Source organism: Procambarus clarkii, chromosome 27 (assembly GCF_040958095.1).
Source record: "Procambarus clarkii isolate CNS0578487 chromosome 27, FALCON_Pclarkii_2.0, whole genome shotgun sequence".
Lineage (NCBI taxonomy): Eukaryota > Metazoa > Arthropoda > Malacostraca > Decapoda > Cambaridae > Procambarus > Procambarus clarkii.
This window is the reverse complement of record NC_091176.1, coordinates 7036282-7059781: the sequence shown is the minus strand read 5'-3', so window position 1 is coordinate 7059781 and position 23500 is coordinate 7036282. Positions and strand designations below refer to the sequence as shown.

The 23500-nt window shown below is 42.3% G+C and overlaps 1 protein-coding gene across 5 annotated transcripts in view; it reads left to right on the top strand.

The window, feature by feature from the left end:
* Window positions 1-23500, top strand: part of LOC123762726 (vascular endothelial growth factor receptor kdr-like) — a 471742-nt gene that overhangs the window by 394424 nt on the left and 53818 nt on the right. For all 5 annotated transcript variants that reach the window (XM_069332305.1, XM_069332302.1, XM_069332303.1 and 2 more), the window contains 2 exons: window positions 19080-19210; window positions 19447-19551. In XM_069332305.1, coding sequence (XP_069188406.1) covers window positions 19080-19210; window positions 19447-19551 — 236 coding nt within the window. The remainder of the gene's footprint in view (window positions 1-19079; window positions 19211-19446; window positions 19552-23500) is intronic.

The following is a 23500-nucleotide window of genomic DNA, read 5'->3' as shown; positions in this document are numbered from 1 at the left end:
ACTGGGCGTTGTTGAGAGGTCAGGTCCCTACTCGAACTTCTGGAACCTTCTGGAATAATTCTTACAACAGCCTAGTTTGTTACAACTTAAATTTCGCCGACTTTAACCAAATCTAGGTTTGGATATGCTAGGATAGGTTAGGTAAGGTTGCGTAGGGTAGGATGGAATAGGAGAAAATGTAGGTAAAAATGGGCTTTGGCAGTGCTGTGATACAGAACATTTGGATATATTTGGTGGGAATTGCCTTAAATTAGATAGAATTTAGGTGGGATAGCTTAAATTTTGCAGACTTTAACCAAATCTAGGTTTGGATATGCTAGGAAAGGTTAGGTGAGGTTGTGTAGGGTAGGATGGAATAGGAGAAAATGTAGGTAAAAATGGACTTTGGCGATGCTATGATACACAACATTTGGGTATATTTGGTCGAATTTAGGTGGCATAGCATAAATTTCGCCGACTTTAACCAAATCCAGGTTTGGATATGCTAGGTCAGGTTAGGTGAGGTTGTGTAGGGTAGTATGGAATAGGAGAAAATGGGCTTTGGCAGTGCTATGCTACGCAACATTTGGGTATATTTGGTGGAAATTGCCTTAAATTTGGTGAAATTTAGGTGGCATAGCATAAATTTCGCCAACTTTAACCAAATCCAGGGTTGGATATGCTAGGTCTGGTTAGGTGAGGTCGTGTAGGGAAGGACATATATAATATCTTAGGCTAATGAACTAGTATGTTTATGAAATAGTGTAAATTTTCCTATTTGGGGTTCGAGCTATATGGCAGACTCATATAATGTATGGACAGAGGCGACATAGGCTTGTATGTGAGGATATGGGATGCTCATATTTAGTAAGTTTAGCTAGGTTGAATTTAGTCAAATTTGCGTAGTATAAATATATTTTTGATAGATTTCGATGAATTTAAGTTTTAACAGGATGCATTTTGATAAGATATAGCAAATTTGTCTAAAATTATCATAGACAATACTGACTTCACCTAACCCCACCTGCCCTAACATAACTAAGGCTAGAACAAATAAGTCTGTTAGATGGTTTGAATAAATGCATAAATATGGTGGCCTGATTGGAGAGAATGTAACAAGGAAGGTATTAATAAGACATAAAAATAGTGGACATATGTTAGATGAATAGTTTAGCGCTAATAATGTTGATATCTTAATGGAAAAAGAATGTGTTATATATTGAGCTCATCGGAAGTCATATGAACCATTTTTATATGTGAAATTCTGACTTTTGGGGAGTTGGTTAAACTCAGCATATTATAATTAATGTCCTAAATATACCCAGAAAAATATCATGCAAATTGTGTATTGTTTGTCCTAGTTGGTTGTGTTTGTACATATATAGCACAATTAATATACTTGTGTATTAATTGTGCAGATTATGTATTTTGCATAAGTTGTATGATTATTGCAATTATGTATTGATTATATTTCTATAAATTGTGTATTGTTGTATGTATTAATTGTATATGTTTTTGTATGTGTATTTGCGGAAATTGCGTAGTTGTGTATTTAATGAATATGTGCTAGTTATGTATTGTTCATATTTTGGTAAGTTGTGTATTGATTATATTTTTGAGCAAGTTGTGTAAATGCCGCAATTGTATTTGTGTAAATCGTGTATTTATGCTAGTTGTGTATTTTCATATTTGGGGTAGTTATGTATTGTACGTATTTGTGCTAGATATGCATTTGTACAAGTTGTGTAATAATTATGAAAGATGTGTAATATTTGTATAAGTTGTGTATTAATTGCGCATGTTGTGTAATTGCATATGGACGAATTGTTTATTTATACCTTTGCGTATTGATTGTCATTGTGCAAGTTGAGTAATTATATAGCAAGTTTTCTTGTATTAATTGTGCAAAGATGTAAAATAATTACACAAACTGTGTAATAATCGTCCATGTTTTATAATAATTTTTGTGATAATAGTGCATTTATGCAAGTTGTGTTTTTAATTTGTTGAAGTGGAACTGGTGCAACTGTGTTTTTGTGTGCAAATTGTGTATTTTGTGTAAGCTCTGTAATCTGATAAAATAGATCTCCATGGTGTAAGTGTATTTTGGTTTATGAGACAATGTGTGGGTATTTTGTGAAAATTATGTTTGTGAAATTGTGTAATTTTAGTGAAAGCGCATTTTTGATTGTCTAAATGCATAAGACTTTTGATATATTTGTGCAAAATACCGTACTTTGTGTAAATGTCATACTCTGAGCGTACATGCAATATTGTGTAAATGGTATATTTTTGTATGCAACTGACATATTTTGTATGAAAATGTCATATTTTTTTATGTGATGGCATATTTTGAGTGTATATAATATATTTTGTGCATAAATGGCATATTTGGTGTGTAAATGCTGTATTTTCTGTGTGTATGGCATAAATTACATCTGATTAATGGGGAAATGGTGGCAAAAAAACTAGGCTATTCTCTATGAATGCATAGGTTTTGAAGTATGTGTAGGTATGCATGATTGTATTTGCGAGTGTTGGTTTAGAAACAAGTTAGCTGATTTGCGTAGCAAGACTAGGATTTTTTGAGGTGTAGAAATGATTAGCCTATGAATATAGTGGCTAACATCCAGCTGAGTTGCTAGATGGATGAATTGAGGTGCGACATTTGGATATCTATTTGATGGATGTGAGGACAGTTGACTAGCCTATGAACACAGCCACTAATCTGCTGTACTGCTAGATGTGTGGTAACTACTTGTGGATTATAGTAGAATATCTAGCTATAGGGTTTCATAATTGCTGTTGTGTATAAAATTAGAATAAGAGCTATTTATTAAAACTATTATTGTAAACTAATACTTTAAGTGGGATCCCTTGGTTGTTTTAGGCATAGGGTGGACATGAATGAGATTGGGTGGAAATATATAGGAGCTGCCTCGTATGGGCCAATAGGACCTCTGCAGTTACCTTTATTCTCATGTTCAGCTCACCTGCTATGCTGCCAGATGTACGATTCTGCTTAAATTGCAGTACGACATTTGGGCTTCTGTTATACTTTTGAACTTATCACTGAATAATGATTACAGTTGTGGATGACTAAAATGTATATTCTTAGTCCTCTGATTAGGTTAGGTGGGGATGGTTAGTCTAGTCATTTTTGAATAATAACATCAAATACTCATGCCAGTAGGACGCCAAAGGTCGCATTGGTTGTCTGGTGACGTCATACATAGTTGACCAGTAAGGTGCAGTAATACCTTCACACCTATGTGCTAATGGCCAGCAATACCTTATCCCTATACCTGAGGTCGCTTTTCACGATGTCACTAAACAACAACAACAACAACTGGTCTGTAGAATGTATTTGTTTGTTATATATATATATAATAAGTTAGGATAGGTTAGGTTAGGAAGGTTTGATCGGGTTTATGAATAACAGAAAATATAAGCAATGAGCGAAAATACGAGCTATTGTAGCTGAATATCAACTCTGATGAAGCACAGAGTACAGTTGAGGTATTAAACCAGATTAAGAGTTCACACTTAAGTGTGAACCTCCCGGGATCCGCATTTAGCGCGCCTCGCGCCGCAGAAGGCCTTATTTTAAAACATGAGAGGCTTGCTTTTACTGAATGAGTTTTTTATTTGTTATATGCCACAGCAAGGTGTGGGAGGTATGTTTTGAGCGAATGTGAGACGTGTATGAGGTTAAGGACAATATTGGTTACTACTGAACACGCATTGAAATCACCAATGCCCAGGCCTCTATTTTTTAATATAAACAACTGATAGCATTTTTTTCATTTTATTTTTGCCCTATGCATAATAAACGATCCTTTAAGAAAGATTGTCAAAGCTCAAATTACATTCTCTAGAACGATGACGAAGAAGAAATAGGGGTGACATGATAGAGGTGTGACTGAATGGTCATAGTAAAGGGGAATATTAATAACCTATTATACGTATCAACATGAAACAGAATAGGAATGAATTGGATAAGTTTCATATTTAGGAAAAAGACCTGGGTAAATACAGGCAGCAGGGGACGAACTTGAAAATACACACATAACTTCTTGCAGTGCTGAAGTTATGTTCTTCCCTCACATACATGATCCCCTTTGATAAATATAATGGACGATGGTTGGAAGTAAATATGAAATTAAAAATAGACTAGGGATGATGGTATTTTACATTAGGTTTCAAGGTTACTGTTGTATCGCAAAACACACGACTCATAGACCGGCTTTTTAATCCCCTTGAACATGCCGGTGCAGGAATGCTGAGCGGCTAGCTGGTGACGTCATTGACCATTAGCAATGTCTGTGCAGGGTCACTGAGCTAACGAAATTTGGGGATGACTGGAGGCGGCCGTTTAATCCCCTTGAGCGAAAATGGGCCCGGGAAAAAATCAAAACGGCCGGTCGTAGGGACCTTCCATCCATGCAGAAATATGGATACCACCCCTGCGCCTATGCCCGGCCTTCCAAAAAATTAAAACGGCCGGTCGTAGGGGCTGCGACTATGCCTGGCACTCCAAAAAATCAAAATGGCCGGGCATAGGGGCCTTCCGTCCATGCAGAAATATGGATACCCCCCTGCGCCTATGCCCGGCCTTTAAAAAAATCAAAATGGCCGGGCATAGGGGCCTTCCGTCCATGCAGAAATATGGATACCCCCCTGCGCCTATGCCCGGCCCTCCAAAAAATCAAAACGGCCGGGCATAGGGGCCTTTTCCACTACTCACACCCAGCCCCGAGTGAGAGAGAATATCCTATACTTCTCATTCCACAAGCGTGAAATTCCACCCTTTCGCCTTATGCCCCAAAAATACACACACTTTGGAGATACTCCACCTTGATGACCTGAGTGAACCGATTGCTGTCGACCAAGATACCACCCACATTACTTCGTGGACTAAAATGTGATTAGAAAGAAAGACACTACACAAGGGTCAATAAGATCACAGCTTCCACCGAGGAACAGAAAGTAGGGTCGGGTGTGCTCTACAGATGATATAACATCGTTACCCCTCCACTCCTAAAAGAATTGAGGGTCGGGTGTGCTCAAGAGATGGCGTCGATAACGTCCCACATAACAAGTGTGTATGAGGTCTATAACAAGTCACTGGAAACAGGTGGCCTACCAGAGAGTTGAAAGACAGCAAACAGTCCCAATCTACAAAATGGAAATTGCAGGAGGCCCTAAACTACAGGCCGCTGTCCTTAACTTGTATACCATGTAATGTGATGGAGAAGATCGTGAGAAAAAGCCTGGTAGCACATCTTGAGAGAAGGAACTTTGTAACACGTCACCAGCATGGGTTCAGGGAAGGCAAGTCTTCTCACAGGCTTATTAGAATTCTATGACCAAGTAACAGTCATTAAGAAAGAAAGAGAAAGATGGGCAGACTGCATTTTCTTGGACTGTCAGAAAGCTTTTGTCACAGTTCACCATAAGAGACTGTTGCATAAGTTGAAGAAACAAGCTAGAATAAGTGGTAGGGGTTCTCCAATGCATAAGGGAGTACCTAAACAACAGGAGGCATAGAGTTACTGTGAGGCGTGTGACCTCAAACTGGCGTGATATGTCACAAGCAGAGTTCCACAGGGCTCTGTACTCGGACCTATTTTGTTTCTGATATACGTGAGTGATCTTCCAGACGGTATAGACTCATTCCTCTCCATGTTTGCTGATGACGTTAAATTATGAGAAGGATTAAGACAGAGGAGGACAGCAAGAGGCTACAGGATGACCTGGATAGACTGAAGGAATGGTCCAGCAAATGGCTACTAGAGCTTAACTCGAGCAAGTGTAAAGGGATGAAGATAGGTGTAGGGAACTGGAGGCCAAACACAAAATATCAGCTGGGAGAGGTATTCCTTCAGGAGTCAGGATGAGAGAAAGATCTCGGGGTTGATATCACAACTGACCTGTCCCCTGAAGCCCACGTGAAAAATATAACATCAGCGGCGTATGTAAGGCTGCCGAACATTAGAACTGCCTTCAGAAACTTGTGTAAGGAATTATTCAGAACATTGTATACCTCATATGTCAGACCAATACTGAAATATGCGGATCCGGCTTGGAGTCCACATCTAGTCAAACAAACGAAGTTAGAGAAGTTTCAGAGGTATGCCACCAAACTAAAGGGGAGGTCCTTTTACCAGTAGTAAAGGGACCTACCAGTAGTAAAGGGACCTTACCAGTAGTAAAGGCACCTCGTCTTGGAGAGTTGTGAAAGACAGGGGCCTTAAGAAGACTGATAAAGCCGCCTTCAAACGCCATAGCAACTTCTAATTCATTTGACGTTTTGGAGGACGAGTGCTGTGGTGAGACTGCGGATCGCGCAAAAGGGAAAGCAACGAAGAGCAAGGAAGCGCAGGCCCCTCAGAGAGTAAAGGAAGTACCTAAGCAAACCTTAGTTGTGGGAGATTCCCAGATAAGGTATTTGGATAGAACGTTTTGTGCTAGAGATAGGGGGAACAGGTTAAGGGTTTGCTATCCCAGAGCTGGCATTGGTGATATTATAAAGAACATGAATGATATTATGGCTGGAAATGGGAACAATCCCATTATTTGCATTAGCGTGGGAGGAAATGATGTTGGTCGAGTTAGGAGTGAGGAACTGATTCAGAGGTATAAAACAGCCATAGAATTAGTTAGGAGCAAGGGAGGAATCCCGATCATATGTGGCATTCTTCCAAGAAAGGGAGTGGGAAATGAATGGATATCGAGGGCACTTGGTGTCAATTGCCGTCTGGAAAGATATTGCAAATCAAATGCAATATCTTTCATAGACAACTGGGAACACTTCTATGGAAGAATTGAAATGTATGCTCGTGATGGGGTGCATCTATCGAGAGCTGGGGTTGTTGCTGTTGCGAACTCGTTGGAAGAAGTAGTTAGAGGTGTTTGTTTGGGTTTAAACTGTTAGTAGATAGTGGTATGGGAATTGATTTGGAGGAAGGAGGTAATAAGAGTATGTGTTTGTGGGAGAAAGGAATTGGCAAAATGATCAGGGAAAGAGAAGGGCCTCAAAATAACAATTCACTTAGGGTATATTACACTAACAGTAGAAGTCTAAGAAATAAAATTAATGAATTAAATGCTCTTATCTGCACAGAAAAAATAGATATTATTGCACTTACCGAAACGTGGATGAATGTAGAAAATAGAGAACTATTAGCTGAATATCAAATAAATGGATTTAAACTATTTCACACAGATAGATATATTAGACGAGGAGGTGGAGTAGCCATATATGTTAGGGACAATTTGAAATGTAGTCTCAAAGAGGGAATCAAAACTGAGCCACACACAGAAACTGTTTGGATAGAATTAAACGAAAAAGCCAATAATATTATAATAGGAGTTATATATAGGCCACCAAATTTAGACAGAATGGAAGCAAAGCATCTATGGGATGAAATATCTAGAGCATCTAGATCAAACAGTATTTGTCATGGGTGACTTTAATTTTAGCGGAATAAACTGGTTGAACAAAACAGGGAATAGTGAAGCAGAAGATTTTCTAGAATTAATTGACGATTGCTTTCTTACGCAACACATTAAGGAACCAACACGGGAAAATAATATTTTAGATTTAGTGTTAACTAACAGGGAAACGCAAATTAATGACATCGAAATAGGGAGTGAACTAGGGAACAGTGATCACAAAGAAATCAGATTTACCATAGAATGGAATAGACCAGTAGGAGAAAATTCTGTTAAAGTGCCAGATTTTCGAAAAGCTGATTTTAATAGCCTAAGAATTTTTTTGGGTCAAATTGATTGGAAAGTCTTGGGTATGGGGTGTGGGCCGGTCTTGGAGCGAGACATGAACCCAGCGATAGGTGACTTAAATGGGGATTTCGATGTGGATTCAATATATAACTTATTTAAGAATATTCTAAACAAAGCACAGGAACGTAGTATACCATACAAATTGAATAGATAGAATACTAATGACCCAAAGTGGATAACAAAGAATTTGAAGAACCTTATAGGTAAAAAGAGAGCTTGGTACAAAAGGATTAAAAATGGGGAGGTCACTTTAGAACAGGAATTCGTACAACTGGTTAGAAATGTTAAAAAAGAGATAAGGAAAGCAAAAAGAAACTATGAAGTTCGCATAACAGGGCAAGCAAAGACAAATCCTAAAGGGTTTTTCAGTTATATCGTACTAAGACTAGGGAAAGGATAGGTCCACTAAAAACTGAGACAGGTCAAATAACAGATAGTGATGAAGAGATGAGTAGTATTTTTAATAAATATTTTGTATCTGTATTTACTAAAGAGGAACTTAACAATATGCCTTCAGCCGAACAAGTCTATGTGGGTGGGGACGAGGACAGGTTGACGAGTTTAGCAGTTACCAGGGAGGATGTAATTAAACAAATAGTAAAACTCAAACCAAACAAATCCCCAGGGCCGGATGAAGTGTTTGCCAGGGTGCTTAAAGAATGCAAAGAGGAGCTTTGTGACCCACTGTCAACCATATTTAATAAATCAATAGGGTCAGGCAGAGTGCCAGAGTTTTGGAAAGTTGCTAATGTGATACCAGTTTTTAAGAAAAGAGATAGATCACTTGCGTCTAACTATCGACCAATTAGCCTAACGTCTATTGTGGGAAAGTTACTCGAATCTATAATAGCAAATAAAATTCGTCTTCATCTTGAAAAACATAAATTAATAATTGAGTCGCAACATGGTTTTATAAATGGCCGTTCATGTTTAACAAATTTGTTATCATTTTATTCTAGCATAGTTGAGGCAGTTGATAGTGGTAAGGATTGTGATGTTGTGTACCTTGACTTTAGCAAAGCTTTTGAAACAGTGCCACATGAAAGACTGATTAAAAAGATAGTCTCATGGTATTGGGGGTGCTATATTAAGCTGGATTAGGGCATGGCTTTACCAAAGGAAACAGAGAGTTAGTATAAATGGAATCAAGTCAGAGTGGGAAAATGTTGTAAGTGGAGTGCCTCAAGGCTCTGTCCTGGGACCTCTGTTGTTTATAATATATATAAATGATTTAGATTCAGGTTTGAGTAGCAACATTTGTAAATTTGCCGATGATACGAAAATCGGTTGGGAAATTAATTCGGAGGAGGACTCGCTATCACTTCAATTTGATCTAGATAGGGTTTTGAAATGGTCAAAGGATTGGCAGATGCAGTTTAATGCTGATAAATGTAAAGTTCTGAGGTTAGGTAATGATGATAGTTACAAGATACAAGCTAGATGGTGTTGAGATTGCGAAGTCGGTTTGCGAAAGGGATCTGGGAGTTATGATTAGTAAGAATTTAAAACAAAAGGATCAATGCATAAATGTTCGTAATAAGGCAAATCGGACACTTGGATTTATTAATCGCAGCGTTAGTAACAAGACACCTGGTGTGGTTCTCAAGCTTTATCTTGCTCTAGTTAGGCCCCATTTAGATTATGCAGTTCAGTTTTGGTCGCCATATTATAGAATGGATATAAATTCACTTGAACGTGTCCAGCGTAGGATGACTAAGTTAATTCCCCAAATTAGAAATCTTTCATATGAAGAAAGATTAACAAAGCTTAAGTTGCATTCACTGGAAAGGCGAAGAGTTAGGGGTGACATGATAGAGGTTTACAAGTGGGTGAATGGACATAACAAAGGGGATATTAATAGGGTATTATAAGTATCAACACAAGACAGAACACGAAACAATGGGTATAAATTGGATAAGTTTAGATTTAGGAAAGACTTGGGTAAATACTGGTTCAGTAACAGGGTTGTTGATTTGTGGAACCAATTACCGCGTAACGTGCTGGAGGTGGGGTCCCTCGATTGTTTCAAGCGCGGGTTAAACAAGTATATGAGTGGGATTGGGTGGTTATAAATAGGAGCTGCCTCGTATGGGCCAATAGGCCTTCTGCAGTTGCCTTTGTTCTTATGTTCTTATGACTAGTCCCCAAGCTCAGAGGAATGAGCTACGAGGAAAGATTACTGAAACTAAACCTCACGAGACTGGAGAGAAGTAGAGTTAGGGGAGACATGGTCACGACCTACAAAATTCTCAGAGGAAGTGACAGGGTAGATAGATAAACTGTTTAACACGGGTGGTACGCGAACAAGGGGGAAACAGGTGGAAACTGAGTACCTCAAATTAGCCACAGTTAGAAAAAATTAGAAAGAACTTTTTCAGTGTCAGAGTAGTTAACAGAATGCATTAGGCAGTAATGTGGTGGAGGCTGACTCCATACACAGTTTCAAATGTAGATATGATAGAGCCCAGTAGGCTTAGGAATCTGTACACCAGTTGATTGACAGTTGAAGGGCCGGACCAAAGAGGCGAAGCTCAACCTCTGCCAGCACAACTAGGTGAGTACATGTGCTTTAGCTTAATGTTTGTTTATGTGCTAAACTTTATTTTTAATGTGGTTTACATTAGTGCTTTTCTATGTGCTTTGCCCTAGTGTTCTGTTATGCCCATATTTATTTATTTCTATACAAGAAGGTACATTGGGGTTAACAGAGAACATAGAAATTAAGTTGATTTTACATTCTTGTAAAGCCACTAGCACGCGTAGCGTTTCGGGCAAGTCCTTAAACTAACAGATAATTTTTAGATAACAGTAAAATTGACAAAAAATGTTTACAGGCACTTTACAGCTTTACTTTACAGGTACAGATAATTTTAAGTAGAATATTATTATTATTATTATTATTATTATAATTATAGATTGGCAAAAAATGTTTACAGGTACAGTGCAAGAAATTTTGACACAAAAGCAGATTAGAATAATACACAATAATAACAATACACAATAATGAACAAGGATTACTAGGTACATTAGAATAGCATTTCAGGGTTATACATTGGTTCACTGAAGCACAACATGAGGATCATTACAAGGAATAATGCAGTAGAATATGCACTCAATACAACAACCATGATATCAGATGATATCTAAGATAACAATGGTAAAGTAATATGACTTGGGTACAAATATTGGGAGGATTGGGTAGCACTAGATACAGTGTGAAGATAAAGCTCTATGAAGATGAAGTTAGGTTCTTTTTTATTTTATTTTTGAATAAGGCAAAAGTTGGACAGCTTTTCAATTCATTAGGGAGTGAGTTCCATAGACTAGGTCTCTTTATTTGCATAGAGTGTTTACACAGATTAAGTTTGAATTAAGAGTTTCAGAACAGGGTTTGCACTTAAAAAAAGGGTTTTATAAATGTAATTGACACTAGGGAATGTATGGAGTGAATTTATGTTTAGCATGTTTAGGGATTTAAACGGGGGAGCTGTGTGTTGTCTGAAAGCACAGTTTGTTATTGTGCTGATAGCATATTTTTGCTGGGTGATGATGGACTTGAGGTAGTTTGCAGAGGTTGAACCCCAAGCACAGATACCATAAGTAAGATAGGGATAGATAAGTGCATAATAGTGAGAGGAGAGCAAAGTAGGGTACATAATATCTGATCTTAGAGAGTATTCCAACTGTTTTAGAAACCTTTTTAGTTATGTGTTGTATATGGGTGCTGAAGTTGAGTCTCTTGTCTAAGTACAGGCCAAGGAACTTTCCATCATTTTTATTGCTAATGTTTACATTATCTATCTGAAGCTGAAATGCATTTGTTGATTTGTTTCCAGATAAGATATAGTAGGTCTTTTCTATGTTTAGTGTGAGTTTGATGGTTGACATCCACAAGTGGACTTTTTTTTAATTCATTGTTTACAACATTATTTAATGAGTAGGTTGGGGTCAGAGTAGATGAGGGTAGTATCATCAGTAAAGAATATAAGTTTATGCATGTTAGAGACATTAGGCAGATCATTGATGTATATAAGAATCAGGAGAGGTCCTAGGATGCTGCTCTGTGGCACCCCTACAGTTAGTGGTAGAGTGGGAGAGGTTATATCATTGATGGCTACATATTGGTGTCTGTCACTAAGATAGTATCGGATATAGTCCAGGGCAAGGCCACAGACTCCATAATGTTGGAGTTTAAGTAAGAGGTAGTTATGGTTAACAATATCAAAAGCCTTTCTCAGGTCAATGAAGAGTCCAATCGGAAACTCACTTTTGTCAAGGGCTGAGTAGATTAAGTCAAGCAATGAATACCATCGATGGTATTTCACTAATGTTCCCAGCTTTGGTTTTTAGTGAGTGAATGATGGACACAACATCTGTCGGGCTGACCGGAGAGAGGAGAAGACAGTTTGGTTAAGTAAGTAATTATCAATAGAAGGCACCAAACCAGGAAGGCTATGTAGCACCATCAAATGTACAGGATAATCAGAGGTGCTAAATATCATCAAGAATGCCAATACGAGAACAGAAACGCATAAGGCAAACGATATCAAAAGTATCTGAGTCGTCAAGAATTCTATCGAGGGACAAGCGACCGCGGGGGACGGTCGGAAAACAAGACACACGCTCGTCCTGGAAGTCAGGACATTCAACAAGGATATGCACGACCGTAAGAGGGACAATGCAATGTGAACAATAAGGAGCAGGGCGGCGCTCCATTAAGTGACCGTGAGTTAAACGAGTATGGCCAATACCTAACCTAGCCAGAGCCGTTTCCCTCCGCCGGTTACGGTGGCAGGAGGAAGGCCACTGGGACACACGACTCTTAAGAGTACGCAGTTTGTTACCAATAGCAGAAGACCAACAACTCTGCCAGTGGGCAACGATGGAGGCATGAATAACTGGGTAAAAGTCAGAATAAGGAATACTTTTACGAGAGATGGGACAAGCGCGGATAGCTTCCTTAGCGGCAGCATCTGCACGCTCATTTAAAGACACCAACATGGCTGGGAACCTAGCAAAATGCAACTGACTTAAATTTACTGGAGATAAGAAACAGCCAATGTTGAATCTCGATGACCACCGGGTGGACTGGATTAAAGGACCCTAATGCCATGAGGGCACTATGAGTCACCACCACAAAGGAGGATTGACACCGGGAAAGCAGGAGACGAAGAGCATAGAGAATAGCATAAAGTTCTGCTGTGAAGATGCTAGCCTCCAGAGGAAGGCGACACATATAAGTGTGGTCAGGAAAAACAACAAAGTAGCCCACACCGTCCGCAGACTTTGACCCGTCGGTGAAGATGGGAACGGAGTGGGAGTGAGAAGAAAAGTTCTCAAGGAAGAGGCGTTTCAGAACTGTAGGAGGGGTAAAAGCTTTAGTGATGCGGGGTCAGAGAAGTACAAAATTTGGGAAGGGGGACCCTCCACGGGGGCAAGGATGGAACAATACGAGGAGAAACATTGGTAATATGAGCTGAAAGAGAATCCTGTAAGCGAGACGAATAGACAGAAAGAGGAAGGAGGTGAAGAGGAACAGGAACTACCGAAGGGGTAAAAGTCAAAGCACGATAGAGGCAAAAGTGAGGATGCTGTAAGGATCGCGCAAGATAGCGAAGACTGTAGCGATCACGGCGATCCTGGAGAGACAGAAAGTCAGTGTTGGCGTACAAGCTGAGGGTAGGAGTTGAACGAAAAGCACCAGAGCTGAGGCGCAACCCAGTATGGTGCAAAGGATAAAGATGGGGAAGAGTAGAAGGAGAAGCAGAAGAGTAGGCAGGGCAACCATAACAGAGTTTAGACAGGACGAGAGAGGAATGCAAATAGAGGAGCGTGCGCCTATCCGCTCCCCAAGAAGTATGGGACAAAACCTTAAGTAGGTTAAGGGCCTTAGAGCATTCAACACGGAGGTAAGAGACATGGGGCGACCAAGACAAAAGTGTGTCAAAGAATAACCCCAAAAGTTTTGCGGAATCTTTGTACTCAAGGGGATGACCATAAAGTGACAAAGAGGGACGAAGAACGACCCGCTTTAGAGTAAAAGTCATGGCACAAGTCTTAGTACTAGAGAACTTCAAGCCATGATTGGTGGCTCAAGATGACACGGCATCAATCGCAAGTTGAAGCCGCCGTTGAAGAAGAGGCGAATCATCACCCCAACAGCAAAGAGTAAGATCGTCAACATAGAGAGCAGAGAAGATGCCAGAAGGAACGGAGAAAAGAAGACCATTGAGGGCAACCAGGAAAAGAGTAGTACTCAGAACACTACCCTGGGGCACACCTTCATACTGCTGAAAAGAGGCAGAGAGAGTGGCACCAAGCCTGACCCGAAAGGTACGGCGAGAGAGAAAGCTTTGAAGGAAGAGAGGGAGATTACCATGAAGGCCAAAAGAACGAAGTTGGGACAGAATATGGTATCTCCAAGTCGTGTCATAAGCCTTTTCCAGGTCAAAAAGGACAGCAACAACACAGGTCTTCGCAGCAAAGCAGTACGAATATAGACCTCCAAGTTCACCAGGACATCAGTCATGCTGCGGCACTTGCGAAAACCAAACTGAGAAGGAGAGAGGTGGCGATGGTGTTCCACGAACCACATCAGACGGACATTTACCATGCGCTCAAAGAGCTTGCAAACACAATTCGTGAGAGCAATAGGGCGGAAGTCCTTAGGGACGTACCGAGAGACCCTGGTTTCCGAATAGGGAGTACAATGGCATTGAGCCAGTCCTCAGGGATGGACGACGGCTCCCAGACCTGGTTATACAGACTCAGTAAATACTGAGACGTGCATGGAGGGAGATGGCGAAGCATCTCATAATGAACGTCATCCGAGCCTGCCGCCGTAGATCCGCAGAGGGCTAGGGCAGACTGAAGTTCAGAAAGAGAGAAAGGATTGTTATAGGAAAGGCGGAGATGAGTGCGGAAATCTAAAGAATAAGATTCAAGAACAGGCTTACGAAGAAGGAAGGATTGAGGAAGATGAGAACCAGAGCTAACAGAAGAAAAAGTGGGAACCCAGTTCGGTCGCGACCTGCACTGGATCCGACACAAGAGTACCACGGAGGTGGAGAACCGGCGAGACATCCGGAATGAATTTGCCCGCAATCTTGTGGATCTTCTTCCAGATCTGCAACAGAGGAGTATCGGATGTAATGGTGGAAACATAAGATTTTCAACTCTCACGTATACCCGCCAAACACACACCCAAACTACGACGTTAGTACAACGTTCGAACAACTTTTAACACCTAACCAGTTATAACAGCCAATATAGCAAGTTGCAACAACGTTCTAATACGTCATAAACACGTTAAGCCAAGATGTAACAACTTTATTACAAGTTGTAACAAGCGGAAAATAGAGACAGTTTCGGTTTGTGTTTCGGTTTTCGTTTTGTGTACAGCTATAGCTGTACGGATGGTCCTACGGGCCACCGCACTTGCCTTCCGAAACAGAATAAAAGAATCAGCCGTCTGCCGGCGGCGGTGTTTCTTCCAGGCTGCACGCTTACAGCGGACAGCCCGAGCACAGTCCGCATTCCATCAGGGAACGCACTTCCATGTGCCCCAGGAGAAAGAGCGAGGAATAGAGTGGAGGGCAGCGTTGAAGACAGTGTCATAAAAAAGAAGGGGGGCACGAGGAAGAGGCAGAGAGGAGAGGTCAGAAAGAGTAGCACGGAGGGTGAATAGGCACCAGTCAGCCTTGGCAAGCTGCCACCTAGGGAAGGAAAGGGGAGGGTGGAAAGAGAAAATGGAAACGAGGATAGGGAAATGATCACTGTTATGGAGATCATCAAGAACCTGCCACGTGAAATCTAAGTAAAGGGACGACGAGCAGAGAGAAAGATCAAGACAGGAAAGGGTGCGAGTTCGAGAGTCCACATGAGTGGGCTCATCAAAATTGAGAAGAGATAGAGAAGCGAGGACGAACGGTTCGAGAAGACGGCCTCGGGTGTTTGTCAGAACATCACCCCAGAGGGAATGTCGACAGTTTGTAGTGTACACACGAACGTGAGAAAGTAGGGTGGGCCTCACTACAATTGAGGCAGCGAGCCTGGGGAGAAGTGCACTCGGACTTAGAATGACTATCGTCCCCACACCTGGGACATAGATACACAGTACTGGTGCATTTGAGGACACCGTGCCCAAACTTTCAACACGTATTGCAAAGTCTAGAAGAGGGAATGTACTCCTGAATGGAGCATCTGGCACCAGCAAGAATAGAGGGCAGAAGGGTCCTACTATCAAAGGTGATTTTTACAACTCGAAGGGGCTGACGGCGACGACCACGAGGGGGTCGAGTAAACGTGTCCACCTGGAGGACAAAATGGCCTTGGGCTTCGAGGATATGTTTAATATCCTCATGGCAATCTTTGAGGTCCCGAACACCAGTTGCAACACGGTGTGGTAGGAGAACAGTGTCAACACTGGCATTTAACCGAGCATTTTTAGAGACCCAGAATCAGATTAACCAGATTAGAGATCAACCAGAATCAACCAGACCCGAACAGGGGTCTCTCCAATGCAGGACAAAGCGGCTAAGCAAGTAGCTGCATCCTGAGAAGGAGCAGCGATGACACGTGTACCGTAACTGGTGGAGTTAAAAGTAACAGAGGCATCTTACTGAATCAACAAGGTGTTTATGGAGGGAGAAATAGTCAGGAGGAGTAGAATCCAGATGGTGGAGATCAAAGTATTTAGCCCACGTAGCAGGACCAAACAAGGCGTTGTAAGTATTATTACGGGAAGGGATCGTGCGAGTGCGGCCGGTTCGGGAACTGCATTGAGAACCCCCGGAGGTCATGGGGAAAAAGGCGCAGTAGTCACAATGAGAGACGAAGCCGTGCCAGGGGACGAGGTGGTCACCACTGGGGGCTGGGGACTCGACCCTACCGCAGAGGAGGGAGGGGAGCTGAGGGGGAGTAGTCTGGTCGTCGGGGCCCAATGCAGCAGGGGCTACAAGGCCTGGTCTTCCAACACAGTCTGACTCAGGTGCTTGGTCGCCCACCCCACGAGCCTGAGAAAGTACAAGGAGAACATTATCAGCCATGAAAACGTGGGAAAACTTTCATTCACGAATGTGCCCCCACACCCACCATGGAGCCACAATTAGAGGCAGGACACCCAACAAGAAGCTATCGCCGATCTTGCTGGGGCCCCCCAGGGGTGCGTCGTGAGTATACGCCCCACAAACGCCACTAAGAACCGTGAGTCCGTCGAGATCGGGTTCAGTGACGAAAGGAGGATTGACAATAAAAGGGCCCCCTCACTCGAGACGTTGGGTACTACAGTTCTACGGGTGCAAGAGTATGCCTCCTCAAACACCCGGCGTCAAAACAAAAGGTCGAAAGAATAATCAAAACAGGCAAAAGGTCGGCAGGAAATGACAATTTGATAGGAGAAGAGGGGGGGGGAGGAGAAAAATGAAACACGAGGAAAAGGGGCCTGGCAAAATTGGTAAAGGCAGCAGCAGGAGCATAAGGCTGCAAAAGGACAGAGGACTGACTCATGAAGCATCACACTCCGGCAGCTGCCCTCCAAGCCCCCTCACGGCGACAACGAGCCAGACAGTGAGGGGGGAGAGTTTGGTTAGCTGCCTGAAAGATATGTGGTAAAATGTGTCCGAGTCTGTGGGATTTTTCGGGCAAGGTTAGCACCAATCGATTAAAAGGAGCTATTAAATTCAGTTGCTGTTTCAAGATCTGTTGCAGGTGTATAACCATCCTTGGAGATTTTTATCTGATTATGTAAATGTTGTTTAGCTCCTAGGATGTTAGAGATGACTCTCCATGTGCTTTTCATGTTGCCTTTTGCCTCTTTGAATCTATTCTTGTAATAGGAACGCTTTGCTCTTCTTATTATACTGGTAAGCACTGATGAGTACTTCTTAACTACTTCCTTTGTAACTAGGCCAATCCTAAGTTTTTTTCATATTCATGTTTCTTGTCGATTGCTTTGAGTATGCCATTAGTGAGCCATGGATTATTTAACCTTTTGCCAGTTACTTGCTTGGTGAGAAGAGGACAATAATTATTGTAAAGGCTTAGAATTTTATAAAGGAAGAGGCTAGTTAACGAATTTATATCCTGTGTATTGTTAAATTCAGATTCCCAGTTTATATTGTGGAGGGCATTTGTGAGATTGGTTATTGCTGCTTCACTGTGTAACCTAAAGATAAGTTTCTTGTTAGCTGGTGGTGTTAAGGCGATGTTTGCTACGAGGAAGGTAGGATAGTGGTCAGTTATTCTGTTAGTGATTATACCTGATGTAATGGGGAGCTGTTATGTTGGTCCATAAGTGATCTAAGGTAGTGGCAGATGTTTGAGTGACTCGGGTGGGCCTGGTGATGGCAGGGATGAGCATACAGGAATTCATGCTGTGTAGGAAATAATCGACTTGAGGGCTATTTTGTTGTCCCAGGTCAATATTGAAGTCACCTCCCAGAACTGTGTGATTTTTGTCGAGGTTATTGTTTATAAGATTCCTCAAGTTATCTGAGACTGCAGCTATGTTAGTATAGGGAAATCTATAGATGGCTTCCATAGTCAAGGAGGATTTAAAGGATTTAATTGAAAATTGAGCAAAAGTATATTCACAGTAGCCATCTCTTATCACTAATGACACTGTTGCATATGATGGTATCTTGGTAGTATACAGCTGTGCCACCACCTTTTTTGTTAGGCTTACAGTTGTGAATTGCTCTATAACCAGCTAGGTTGGAAAGTTGGGTATGGTCTTTACTTAGCCAGGTTTCTGTTAAATAATGAACGATAGTTCAGTACGTAATGATGAGAGTAGTGCATTTATATCAACAAAATGTTTACCAAGTGAACTTTACCACTTTGCTTCACTTTAACAAGTGAACCTTTAACATCAGTGTTTTGTTTTGAGCTTTACTTTGGTGTTTTATGTGTTTACCTTAGCATTTTGTTATGTACTTTATTTTTAGTGTTTTGCTATGTACATAATGTACAGTCACCTAGAATAAATTAGATACATATGAGTTGATATATTGTCCATATATATATATATAAAAGACATATATATATACATATATACATATCCATGCAATTGACGATCACTAAACACTGATCATTTGTATGCGGAAAAACCACAAAGAAGTGGGGAAGAGAGATGAACGTTTCGGCCTGTTAAAGGCTTTGTCAACACCAGACTGGTGTTGACAAAGACTTTAACAAGCCGAAACGTTCATCTTTCTTCCCCATTTCTTTGTGGTTTTTCCGCATACATATCCATATATACATTTTTAATATTTGTGGCAAATTTTCCTCTTCAGCGATGGTGGCGCCCAAGTGGAAGACTGGTGTTAGGTCCCCTCTTAAAGACCACAACCTCAAGGAGATGGGTAACCTGACCCTGGAGTGCAGCGCCGAGGGTGTGCCCGTCCCTCAGGTCACCTGGTACAAGGTAAACCCTTTATGGTTGTGGTCAACACAAGGGAGCAGTACTGGAGTAAAGATATAGTCAGTGTTGAGTACTATGACAAAAAATACAGGGAAAAAATTATTTAATAAGTAGTTTCTTATAAGGAGATTTTTTGTTTATGTTGAGGGTGCTTTCTTGAATTAAAGAAAATTTGTGTAATTAACTAATATGATTTTAAGCCCAAGTTCATGTAAACAATTGTTAAACTCTCCCTTTAGGACAACAAGAAGTTGGATGATAGAGCAGACCACAGGAAAGTCAGCGGAGATCAGATCTCATTTAGTTTCCTGAAGACTTCAGATGCTGGCGTGTATAAGTGTGAGGTGAGTGGTGGCCGCGTCTCAGCAACCTGTCCTCTTAAAAATAACGTCACTTTTGCCTCATATGCGCGCTATGGCCAAATTTGAACGTAATTTGAAATGAAATCGACTCACAAAAGTGACGTACTGTTCCGTTTTCTGTTTCAGTCGTCCGGCCTACTCGGCAAGCTTAGAAGAGGAAACATTCCTTTAACGTTTTGAAACTTTATGAGAATTTCCTGCCCACCTAACCTATCAGAGGACCCTTAACTTACTGTTGTTGAAAAAAAAATCCCAAATTTATAATATTTTTTTTTTCATTTTCAAATTACGTCCAAATTCGGCCATACGGGCAAACGGCCAAAAGCGACGTTCTTTTTAAGAGGACAGGTTGGTTACTGTAAGGTCTTTGTTTACTGCCGACCACAACTGTAGGAAATATACCAATAATCCATATATATATCCCTCACATATTGGGTTGTAACACGGACAATGAATAAAATATATGTGGGAATGGAATATGGAGACTATATACACAAGGAAATCAGGATAACCTGATACATATATGAAAAAATGTTAGGTTCAGTGCGGGGTTCAAGGTCCATGGGATAGAGCGAGCGTCTGGGGTTACACCCAGGACGCTGGTTCAATATCCGTCGACTTGGTTCAATACCCCATTCTCAATCGACTTAAGAATGGTCCAGGACGGACCGAAACGTCGTCGTCCCTTCACCTTCTAGTGTGTGGTCTGGTCAACATACCCGTCACGTATCAGTGATGTTCTCATGGAGACCATATGTTATGAACTATGAAATTATATAAATGAAATACAATATATATAATTACAACCTGTTCAAATGCCAGCGTCGTTAATGCTACCTCCCAAGACGCATTGATAAATTCTATTGTACAGTGTATTAAAATTTTATTTTTCTCATATTAATATTTTTATATATTAAAGTTTTATGTGTAGTCAGTCATAGTGTGTTAAGTTAAGTGATTAGGTTTTGTTTGTGATTATTTGTGTTTTAAGTACATGTGTGAAGCATTAACACCAACCCGTTCTCGACTCAAGTCCATTCCATCCATCGGTCGACCCCAAAGACACATTAAATTTTAACATTCTGTTCATTCAAAACAGGAATTTTCTCAAATATAAATTAATATTATTATATTTTAGCATATTGTGCATATATAGGCATTGGTTAGGTGTTTAGATTCTGTTGGGGATTATTCGTACTTGTAGTACGTGGGTGAAGCATTTACAGCGTTGTGGTTCGAACAAAAGTCGTCAGCGAAGCACTTGTTCCGGAAGTGTTCGGACGTCATCAGTTGTGAGTCGTGTGTAAACCGTTTTTCAGCGAAGCACTCTCCGGGAAATGAGCAAACTTCATCACTTATCAGTCGTGTGTAAACAAGTTTTTCACTCACAAAGAAGAGGTTTAGCGTTCTGGATTAACAAGCATTTGGCCTTTCGTGATAAACACGGGCTGATAATACTTTTGACTGACACACAATCAAATCAATACAAGGAAATTGAAATTGATAACAAGCATGAGAAAGGGTAGGAATGGAAATAGTAATATGAGTGGGAAATGGTAATGTAAAACAGAATGAATGGGAAATGATTTGGGAAGTAATATGAGAGAGATATTGATACAAAATTCAACAAGTGAAATTCAAAAAAATAATAATCAATACAAGGACTTCAATTGCTTGAGTCACTTAAATTCTAATCAATCTCATTTCATCTTAATTTTCAGTAATCAGCTATCTTGAATCCTAGCGTAATCTTTATGCCGCATCCTAGCATAATCTTTATGACGCGTCCCCCTCCCTGCTCAGCTCGTTGTCGCCGTGTGGGGGCTTAGTGGACGGCTGCTGGAGTGTGATGCTCCTTGGGACAGTCCTCTGTCCTTTTCTAGCATTGTGCTCCTGCTGCCGTCCTCTCCAATTCTGCTGGGCATCTTTTCCTTTTTCTTCTGTTTCGTTTTTCTCCCCCCTCTTCTCCTATCTGCTTGCCGGTTCCTGCCGACCTTTTGCTCATTCTGGTTCTTCCCTTGGACTTCTTCTATTTTGACGCCCGGGTGCTTGAGGAGGCATACTCTTGCACCCGTAGAACTGTAGTACCCGACGTCGAGAGCGAGGGGAACCTTTTATTGTCAATCCCCCTTTCGTCACTGAACCCGATCTCGACGGACTGTCGGTTTCTTAAGGTGACGTTTGTGGGGCGTATACTCACGACGCACCCCTAGGAGGCCCCGGCAAGATCGGCGATAGCTTCTTGTTGGGTGTCCTGCCTCTAATTGTGGCTCCATGGTGGGTGTGGGGGCACATTCGTGAATGAATTCTTTTTTCGTCATGATGATAACCCCTGTTTCGGCTGCTTCTGGTGTACCTTCTCAGGCTCGTGGGGTGGGCGACCAAGCCCCCGAGTCGGTCCGTATTGGAAGACCGGGCTCTGTAGCCTCCGCTGCATTGGGCCCCGACCTTGCTCCTCCTTTGGCCTCTCTGACTCCTTCCCCTGGCTCCCCTCCCTCCTCTGTGGTTGGGTCGAGCCCCAAGCCCCCAGTGGTGACTACCTCGTTCCCTGGCGCGGCTCCTTCTCTAGTTGTAACTACTGCGCCTTTTAACCCCTCTCTCTCTGGGGGTTCTCACCGCCGTCCTCGTCATGGACGCCCTTGCTCGATTCCTTCCAGTTCTGCTACCTATCAAGCCTTGTTTGGTCCCGCGTCGTGGGCCAAATATTTTGATCTCTTCCCTCTTGATTCTGCACCTCCTGACGATTTCTCCCTCCATCGACATCTCGTTGATTCCGTGGATGCCTCCATTACTTTCAACCCCACTCGTCTCGGTACACGTGTCGTTGCTGCTCCTTCTCAGGATGCTGCTTCCCGCTTGGCTGCCTTATCCTGCCTTGGCGAGACCCCTGTTCGGGTCTCGAAGAACGCTCAGTTGAATGCCAGTGTTGGCACTATTTTGCTCCCGCCCCATGTTGCGACCGGTGTTCGGGACCTGCGCGACTGCCACGACGATATTCGACATATCCTTGATGCCCAGGGCCATTCTATTCTCCAGGTGGACACGTTTACTCGTCCCCCTCGTGGTAGTCGCCGTCAACCCCTCCGGGTTGTGAAGATTACCTTTGATGGTAGGACCCTTCCACCCTCTGTCATTCTTGCTGGTGCCAGGTGCTCTGTCCAGGAGTACATTCCTTCTCCTCGGCTCTGCAACAAGTGCTGGAGGTTTGGGCATGGTGCCCTCCGCTGCTCCGGGACTGTCTCTCTCTGTCCTTTGTGTGGTGGCGAAGGTCACTCTAAGTCGGAGTGCACTTCTCCCCAGGCTCGTTGCCTCAACTGCGGTGAGGCCCATCCTACCTTCTCCCGTGCGTGTGTCCATTTCAAGCTTGAGGCAGCCGTCCTCAACTTGAAGCACCGGGAGCGTTTATCTTTTCCTGAGGCGAGACGCCAGGTTCGCCGGCTCCCGCCTTATGCTAATATCTCTTATGCTCGCGTGTTGCGCTCTTCCTCTCCTCGTCCTTCCCGCCTTCCTCAGACTCACAACCGTTTCCGGGCCTTGGACCCTGATGCGCCCACTGCCCCCTCCTCTGTTCCTTTGGGTTCTCTCCCGAAGGATCCTCCTGGTCCTCTGTCCGGGGTTCCCCTTCCTTCTACCCGGTCTGTCGTGTCTCCTGTGTCTTCTTCCTCGTTCCCCTCCGATCCTCCTTCCCATCCTCTTCCTCCATCTATCGGCTCTCCCCACCGCCTGTCGGTGCAGGCGGATATCCATCGCTCTCCTAGCGGCCGTCGTGTGTGCTCTCGTTCGGCTTCTCCTGTTGAGACACTGGAATCCGTTGCCCGGTACGTAGTTGCTGGGACACCGGTCTCTTTAAGTCAGAAGCGTAAGCCTGGCTCCTCTCCTTCCTCTTCCCCGGCGGGTCAGAAGGCTTCGCTTTCTTCCTCAGCTCCTACGT